This window comes from Elaeis guineensis, chromosome 7 (assembly GCF_000442705.2).
Source record: "Elaeis guineensis isolate ETL-2024a chromosome 7, EG11, whole genome shotgun sequence".
Classification (NCBI taxonomy): domain Eukaryota; kingdom Viridiplantae; phylum Streptophyta; class Magnoliopsida; order Arecales; family Arecaceae; genus Elaeis; species Elaeis guineensis.
Window position 1 is genome coordinate 403,499 of NC_025999.2, and position 9,258 is coordinate 412,756.

General features: G+C 41.3%; 1 protein-coding gene across 3 annotated transcripts; it reads left to right on the plus strand.

The window, feature by feature from the left end:
* The first annotated feature begins 244 nt into the window (after nt 1-244).
* On the plus strand, nt 245-5,241 carry LOC105049251 (organic cation/carnitine transporter 7). 3 transcript variants are annotated; one of them, XM_010928836.4, is made up of 6 exons: nt 245-384; nt 1,570-1,838; nt 2,550-2,787; nt 3,357-3,888; nt 4,001-4,203; nt 4,882-5,241. In XM_010928836.4, exons 2-6 carry the CDS (start codon nt 1,570-1,572, stop codon nt 5,101-5,103), a joined length of 1,464 nt encoding a protein of 487 aa, XP_010927138.1. In that variant the 5' UTR covers nt 245-384; the 3' UTR covers nt 5,104-5,241. The 3 variants fall into 3 exon arrangements, with proteins under 3 accessions (XP_010927138.1, XP_029121638.1, XP_010927139.1); XM_029265805.2 differs by lacking the exon at nt 2,550-2,787 and having other exon boundaries at nt 1,570-1,842; XM_010928837.3 differs by lacking the exon at nt 245-384 and having other exon boundaries at nt 1,695-1,842.
* Nucleotides 5,242-9,258: the final 4,017 nt, after the last annotated feature.

A 9,258-nucleotide genomic window follows, 5' to 3' on the forward strand; every position in this document is an offset into this window, starting at 1 on the left:
TCTCCGTCGGTGCAGGAGGCGTCCACGTTTGGGTAGTGTGCACCCTCTCGCTCCCTCTCCCAATCTATTTTTATATCCATGTCTTCCTGTTTGTCATTTCTAAATATGATGATGCACATAGGATATAGAATTATTATTATTATTATTATTATTATTATTATTATTATTGTTTGTTTCCTGTTTTGACTGGTGCGGTGGGTGAGGTGTGGGCATCTCCCAACGAACGTCTCCCAAATTTTAGCAAACGCACCAGTATTAATTCGCGGAAAGGCCAAGCCCGGCAGGAGGAAACACCCGGCAACGCAGCAGCAGCAGCAGCAGCAGGAGGCGAGAGAGGATAATTCACCTGCACGGAGGAGGCGACTTCGCTGGGAACCACGAACGGTACGGCCTGGACGACGCCCACCTTCCTTTCTCTCCAATCTCTCTCTCTCTCTCTCTCTCTCTCTCTCTCTCTCTCTTTTATATGATCTCTCTATCTGTCTAGCTGCCTATTCTTCAATTCTGTGAGTTCCGATTATTTGTATGCATATATGTATATATATATATATATATCATATATAATTTGCTGGCTAATGTCTTGATTTTGGGCGTTTGAGAGAGAAAACGAATAATGTAACAAACAAGTCATCAAGCCTTCCTTCTCTGCTTAATTATTTTTTCCCTTTCTTCAGAATATTGTTTGAAGCTGCCACGCTCGGACCAAATTTTATGAAACCAGGCGCATAAATCCAAAACGATCCCCATTCCTGCAAATTCGAAAAGGGAAACCCTCCACTTCGAAAGAAAAGGAAAGAAAACGAAAAATAGTGGATTCTTTCTGCAAAATTCTCTTCGATTTATGGTGGTTGTTGAAGTAGGACAGACGTTTCAGCATAGGAGAAAGAGCAACTTAACGCACTCGACTTGTTTGAAGAAAGGGAGCTCTACCTGTACCACTGACATATTTATTAATTAATGATATAGGAACGATGCAGATTTATGCTGTAAAACTTTATGAATTATGCTCAAATTAGGGGAAAAATTATTGAAGGCACAAAAACTTGTGAAAATGCTATGCTCAGTACATGATACTTGACTTTGAAATCTAGTCATGCTTTTTCTTTTTCAAAAAAAAAGCTCCAATAACTGCTAAATTTGTATTTCTGAGCCCAAAGATCCTTAGGTAAACATGGAGGAATCTCATGCTAGCTAGTTGTAGTCAACTGAATTGGCTTGAAAAGATGAATCTAGAATTACAGTATCTTGTTGTATTTGTCTATCACGAACTTTATTTCTTGGGATGCATGTAGAACTTTGTTTCCCACAAATTAGAGAAAACTACTCACTGTAGACTTGTAAAGTATTTAATTCCAGATGTGGAGGCTTTCAATAACTTTTCTTGGTGCATAAACTTTGGTTAGGTGATGCCAACTTGATTTTGATGTGCTTTATTGTTGGTGCTTCAACACACAAACACACATGTGCACATGCTTACATGCAGAAACAGAGACAAGTTGAACACCAGCAATATATTGTCGATAGCAAGTGTTGTTATCACCAAAGTTTCTGTGCGATCGGTTTTTGCAGATGAGGGAGGATAGCGCTACGTTTACTGTGGATGATGCCTTCCTATCAATGAGGTTTGGGAAATTCCAAGCCCTTGTGCTTGCTTATGCAGGGATGGGTTGGGTTTCAGAAGCGATGGAAATGATGCTTCTTTCATTTGTGGGGCCTTCTGTTCGCATGGAGTGGAAGCTTTCTTCTTATGAAGACAGTATGATCACAAGTGCTGTTTTTGTGGGCATGCTATTGGGAGCATATTCTTGGGGCATAGTTTCAGATAACTATGGAAGGAGGCAGGTCCTTTCTTATTTTCCTTGCATAGTTCGTTATAACCATTGTAATTACTGGCCACATTTTTGTTTCTGCCTTCCAGTCAATTTTCCCTATTGCAAGTTGCTGTGCCATATGTCTGGAATGCGCACTTGTTTTTAACTATCAGGCGCAAAGGGGAAAAAGAAAAAAGATAAGGGACTCATGTGGCAACACATGTCAAAAATTGTGATTATTCCTGTTCCTTAAATGAAACGTACCATGTAATTTGCTTAATTGTGTGGTATAATACCATATGACTGTTAAAAGAAAAAAATGAACCAGAAAAATTGCAAAAGAATAGTAGTGTTTATGCTCATAATAAAATTATAAACGTGGACGTTTGGTATTATGCTGGTTTGCTCGCCTGGTGTTTCCAAATGCATGACCAAGTAGGAGATGTTTTGATGCTGGTACATTATTAACTGCAGGGGTGAACTAAATGAAGCCTCATCCTTAGAACAGTGTATGGATCATCATAATTTTCTATGTCTTCTAAATTCGAGCCAAATTAATTGAAAAATGCATTTCCCTTGAATCTAATGACCAAATGACACTGTAACTGTTTGGAGAAAAATAAAGATCTGATATACAGCTTATTCTTCGTTACTTTGCTTACAGGTGGATTCACATTCTCAGGTCTCTCATGTTTAAACTCTTTCCCTTTGTTTATCTTTTATTTTTATTTTTTGCAGGATGGGGTTTCTATTTACAGCACTACTCACCAGTGGTGCTGGTTTTCTTAGTGCATTTTCACCTAATTATCTATGCTTGGTTAGTCTCCGTTTTATTGTTGGTATGGGATTGGGAGGCGGGCCTGTGCTTGCTTCTTGGTTTTTGGAGTTTGTTCCTTCTCCAAATAGAGGTTATTGGATGATTGTTTTTTCATTCTTCTGGACTATTGGCACAATCTTGGAGGCTTCTCTTGCGTGGGTATGTATGGCCATTTTTTGTCTCATGAACTATATACTGATGGTTATAACTTCACCCCTCATGATAGCTTCGGATTCAATTTTATGAGGCCCATGTGGACTTGAAGTCTTGAATGCATGCTGCCCATTGTGAACAATCTGACATCAAAACAACATGCTGTCTTGAAGTTTTTCTTTAACCTTTTTAATGACCTGTTAAAATTATTTTTAGAAGATTATGATAGCATTAGCCTTGTGGGCTTATAATGATGGATAATATTCTTGGATTTTCGTATATTTTCTTTTTGATGCCAATTTTCCTTCGGTGCATGTAGTTTCATGGTTTTCTTTTTAAGAATGTGGAAATAAGATACCTCCGGAAATCTGTATGAGTTGGATTGTTTGGGTTGAATAAAGATCCTGCAATCATTTTTGTAGAAAGAAATAGCTCTCCATTTCAAATTTTCAAATTGTTAGTATGTGTTTATTGGTCTTGCTTAAAATGATGATCCCGCCTGTCAAGATGTTGTGAGGCTGAGAGATACTATGGTCTTTTTTCAGGATTTAATTCCCTGCCATATATTTATGTAGGTTGTCATGCCATCATTGGGTTGGAGATGGTTACTGGTGTTTTCCTCTGCACCGTCATTTCTTTTGCTTCTATTTTATGGTTTTGTGCCTGAGTCACCCAGGTATCTTTGCATGAAAGGCAGAACAGCTGATGCAATGGTTGTTTTGGAAAGCATGGCCAAGATAAATAGTGCAACACTCCCTCCTGGCCTGCTTATTTCTAATCACAAAGCGGAACTAGATGAAACTATTGATCCTTCTGAAGAATCACCTTTAGTCACACGTTCAAAGACTGACACAGCCACTGATGAAGATGTAGGATCTAATATAGGAGGAATCAGTGCATTATATAAGCTTTTATCACCAAAATTGATCAGATCAACTCTTCTTATCTGGATGGTTTTCTTTGGAAATGCCTTTGCGTACTATGGCATTGTTTTGCTAACCACTGAATTGAGCAATGACCACAGAGATTGTACATTGAAGGAGCTGCGCTCAATCCAAACAAAGGATGTCAACCTCTATGGAGATGTATTTATAACTAGCTTTGCTGGTAGGATTATCAAAACTTATTCTTACTTTTTCCGTTGAATAACATCTGAACTATGCATGTTATATTATTTTGATCAAGAAGGGTAACCCTTTAAATTTAATCCTTTAATCAGAGGTTCCTGGGCTTCTCTTGTCAGCTGTAATTGTGGATAGGGTTGGTCGCAAGCTTTCGATGGCAGGCTTGCTCTTTGTAAGTTGCATTTTTCTGCTTCCGCTGATATTTCATCAGGAAGAAGCATTGACAACAACCCTTCTGTTTGGTGCTCGGGCATGTATCATGGGAAGCTTCACAATTATATACATATATGCTCCCGAGGTCCGTATCCAGAATTTGCAAGATTTTCCTAAATGCTATTATTTTTATGCTGTACATGGATATTCTGTTTTATGATGTTCAGGGATTATGATCCTAGGGATAAATCAATGAAGTAAAATATGCAAAAACAGCTCGAAATACGGAGCCCTGGATTCAGTGAAAGACTACATTGCATAGATAACCAAATCCCAAGTTGACAGCTACCATCCCTGTATCAATAATATTTTTGACCGATACACTTCAAAAAAAAAAAAAATGGCACCAATTCATAGAGAGTTGACATCAGGACAGGGGCCAAGTGATAATGCATTCAAATTAAGGATGAACAGGGTAAAAGGACAATAGATAAAAGAGATATGCCCTTTCTACTTCAGCTGCCACTAGCTAGAATTGGATGCTGCACGTAATGCATGTGTGTTATGCCTGTGCCACAACTACCTACCTGGGTTTGCTTTGATTGTTGTTTTGGAATGCGCATACCCTCGCCCTCTGCTTAAGTTTTCATCAGATGATCTCTTTCTTGCTCTGATTCTGCGGTTTAATCCATCCTGGCACATTCTTTTATATGGATGGAAGATGGAGGATTTCTAGCTGAGCTAATTTTTTTATTCTAGCTGAGCTAATTTTTTTATTCTAGCTGAGCTAATTTTTTTACTTGTGTCCGCGTTTGTTTTGCAGGTTTACCCTACCTCAGTCCGGGCCACTGGTGTTGGTATTGCAAGTTCGGTGGGAAGAATTGGTGGGATCATTTGTCCACTCGTCGCTGTTGGTTTGGTTCATGGCTGTCATCAGGCTGGAGCGATTCTTTTATTCGAATCCGTGATCTTGCTCTCAGGGTTGGCCACGCTTTTCTTGCCTCTGGAGACCAGCGGCCGTGCGTTAACTGATTCTGTACAGTAGCTTCGAATAATAAAAGAGAGGGGAATGGGTTTATTTCTCCAGATATATTGCTTATGCGTTACGTATAAGCCTTCAATATTAGTTATGAAAGACTCGATAGTGATTTGGGGAAACGTGGAATGAATGATAAATTGGATCCATACCGTTCTTTGCGGCTGCTTCGTGTGAGTCATCCGTTTCAATTGTGTTGGGGTGTGGCAGAATTTCGCTTGATCTGAAATGGTGCCGGATTTCGTCTCTTCGTTAGACCTGTTCAACATCTGGGCCCAGGGTCTTGGGATGGGCTCAGTCCAAAGTATAACTGAGATTGAGAAATTCTTTATGCACGCAGATGGTGCAGAACTGCATGCACCGTCTGTGGTGATTGGCTCATGCGTGGGATTGAAGAAATTTTTTTTTATATGCCGTGCTCCAGTTCCACACATGAGCCAATTATCATGGGCAGTGCATGCGTTCTGCACCGTCCACGGTGCACAAAAAATTTCTCAACTGAGATTTGTTAGACCTGGGCCTGGCCTTCTGACCTACTTTCTAGGCCCAAGCCAAGTACTTACTTGAGCTTGAGTTTCCGATCAATCGATCTCCGACATCGAATAAGAAATAACTAAACTCATCCACCACGTTGAAGATGCTCACCTTTCTCTTCCTCTCCATCAATAGATTTTTTAATGTGAGATCGGGCAAATCCTAAAAATTGGGAAGAAATCCTTAAAGGATTATGAGTGTACCTTGATTGTGATTTGTTGGGATAGGTCTTCGTCACTTAACCGATCTCATACAATCGATCTCAATCAGAGGCCTATCTCGATAAAAACCGACGTCATTGGGAGAATATCGACATGAAGCTGCCGATGTGGAGCTGGATCGTGGAGATCATCATAAAGCTGGTCTTGGTGCAAAGCCGAAGTCACCAAAGGACCGACCTCATCAAAAGACCATGATCCTCAGGAAGCCAGCCTCATCGGAAGGCTGATCTTATCTGAAAGCTAAGGTCGGTGAAAGTTCGACCTCAACATCATCTGGACGTGGTGAATTATCTAAGTTAAAGACCACATCGGCCAATGACTGGCTTATTTTTCTAGTGGCATCGATAAGAAACTGACGTAATTTCTTATTGCGATAGCTCTGATTCGGAGATCGAGTTCTTCAGCTGCCTACGATGCCTGACACTTCAGATCGATTATCTACCGACCTGACTTTCCAACCCTACTTGGCGAGCTTAAGACTGCTGGCACGTTGGGTACTCACCTCGAGCTGCTTCCAATCCCTTTCATCTTGCTCCAATTAGTAGCCAGATGTCGATATCCAGATTGGCCACTAGCCGGAGCAAGATGAAAGGGATTGGAAGCAGCTCGAGGTGAGTACCCAACGTGCCAGCAGTCTCGAGCTCGTCAAGTAGGGTTGGAAAGTCAGGTCGGTAGATAACCGATCTGAAGTGTCAGGCGTCGCAGACAGCTGAAGAACTCGATCTCCGGATCAGGGCTGTTGCAATAAGAAATCACGTCAGTTTCTCACCGATGCCACTAGAGAAATAAGCCGATCGTTGGCCGATGTGGTCTTTAACTTAGATAATGTCACCACGTCTAGGTGACGTTGAGGTTGAACTTTCACTGACCTTAGCTTTCAGATGAGGTCAGCCTTCCGATGAGGCTGGCTTCCTAAGGACCATGGTCTTTTGATGAGGTCGGTCCTCTGGTGACCCCGATTTTGCATGAGACCAACTTGATAATGATCTCCATAATCTGACTCTACATCGATAGCTTCACATCGGTATTCTTCCAATGGCATCGGCTTTTATCGAGGTAGGCCTTCGATTGAGGTCGATTATATGAGGTCGATTAAGTGAGGAGAACCTCCCTCAATAAAGTCAGTAAGTATTTGAGCCTTCATCGAGGATCATGGAACATAAGAGAGATCAAACTCACTGAGTTCAACTGCCCATTTAGCCATCCTCCCCAAAGTGTCTGATCGTTGAAGTAGAGTCCTCAGAGGGAGATCGATCAGAATCTTTATTAAGTGGGCCTGAAAATAAGGTCGCAGTCGTCGAGTTATTGTGATGATCGTGAAGACCATCTTTTCGATTCGAAGATATCTGACTTCTGTCCCACACAGCATCCGACTTATGTAGTAGATCGATTTCTGCACCTTATTTTCTTCTCAGATTAGTATCGAGCTCATGGCTTTAGGAGTCACAGCCAAATACATAAGTCATTTATCATCGATATTTGGCTTTGTCAGAAGTAGAGAAGAACTCAGGTACCATCTCAGGTTGTCGAAAATCTTCTGACATTCTTTCATCTAAATGAAATTCATCTGCCTGAGGGTTTTGAAGAAGGAGAAGTCCTGCTCTATAAACTTGGAGATGAACCGGCTCAAAGATGCAACACATCCCACCAGCTTCTGAATATCCCACCGAGAGGTCGGAGGCTTCATGTCGAGAACTATCTTGATCTTCTCAGGATTGGCCTCAATGCCTTGCTTCATCATCATAAAATCAAGAAACTTTTCCAACATGATGTTGAAGGCACACTTAGTCGAATTCAGTTCATCCGATGTCTCCTCAAGATGTCGAAAGCTTTTGCTAAATCATTGATATGGAGAGCAGCTTCCTTGCTCTTCACGAGCATATCATCGATGTAGATCTTCATGTTGTGATCAATCTGGTTCTTGAAGACTTTGTTGACCAGCCTCTGATATATAGCCCCGGTATTTTTGAGACCAAAAGGCATAACTTTGTAGTAGTACAAGCCTTTATTGGTGATAAACATGTCTTCTCCTCATCTTCCAGTGCCTTCCAGATCTAGTTGTAGCTGGAGAAGGCATCCATAAAGCTGAGCAGCTGATGGTCCGACGTAGGATCGACCAGTTGATCAATCAAAGATAGTGAAAAGCTGTCCTTCGGACAAGCTTTATTCAGATTAATGTGGTCGATGCATATCCGTCACTTGCCATTAGCTTTCTTGACCATCACAATGTTCGCGAGCCAATTTGGAAAGATCACCTCGCGGATGAAGTCGGCTACTAGCAATCTGTCGACCTCCTCGCCGATGGCCTTCCGTCGCTCAGGAGCGAAACTTCTTTTCTTTTGTCTCACCAACTTGTGCTTGACATCAATATTTAGTAGGTGGACAATCACATCAGATGGGATATCCGACATGTCTGAGACAGACCAGATAAAGATTTCTATATTCTTCCTCAGAAAGTTGATCAGCTTCTCCCTCAGTTCGTCGCTTAAGGAAGATCCGACCTGAATAGTTCTGGTCGGGTCCTCCTTGTTGAAGGGCACTGAGGTGAGCCGCTCTACAGGTTCTCTTCAACTTTCTTCCTTTCTTTTGTCCAATCCATCATCGATGGAAAAAGCTTCAACCAGCTTCTTTCTTTTGACTGTAGTTAGGTAATATTGTCGAGCCAGCTGCTGATCTCCCCTCATTTCATCGATTTCCTTTCTCATCAGGAAGCGCATAAGCAAGTGATATGTTGAGACGATTGCTCGGAGGACGTTCAGCCCAGTTTGCCCTAAGATAACATTGTAGGTGGAAGGAATCCGGATCATAAGAAAATTGAGTTGCACGATCGATTGCTAAGGTGGTCGTCCGACAATAATAGAAAGTTTTATTTTTCCTTCTATCCTAATCTAGTCGTCAGTGAACCCAGTTAAAGGAGCGTTGACTGATTTAAGTTGATCAATAGAAAGTCATATTCGAGGAAAAAAATCATAAAAAATTACATCGGCTGAACTTTCATTATCAATAAAATATCATTTTACATTATAATTGACTATCGTCATTGATACGATAACAGCGTCATTATGAGGAGTTTGGACTTCTTACAGATCTTCCTCGGAGAAGACGATGCCATCGTTCGATCGCAGATGTTTGGGAGAGCTTTCTGAGTCATCGAATCCACAAAGTCTCGACCCCATCGAGATCACGTTGATCATGCCCGCCATAGGTTGAGCGTGAGCTTCCTTATCAGGTTGCGACTGAGGCTGAGAGTCATCCGATAACTAGGTAAGTCGGTACCGCACATACTTTTTGAGGTATCCCCATCTTATCAAGTCTTCTATCTTGTTCTTCAACTCAATGCACCTACCAGTGTCGTGGTTGTAGTCACGATGAAACCGACAGTAGTACCTTCGATTACAAAACATTGCTC

Coding starts and splice junctions, on each gene's coding strand:
- LOC105049251 (XM_010928836.4), top strand. CDS start 1,570: ATGAGGGAGGATAGCGCTACGTTTACTGTGGATGATGCCTTCCTATCA. Junction 2,788..3,356: donor TGGAGGCTTCTCTTGCGTGG/GTATGTATGGCC, acceptor ATATTTATGTAG/GTTGTCATGCCATCATTGGG. Junction 4,204..4,881: donor TATACATATATGCTCCCGAG/GTCCGTATCCAG, acceptor TTTGTTTTGCAG/GTTTACCCTACCTCAGTCCG.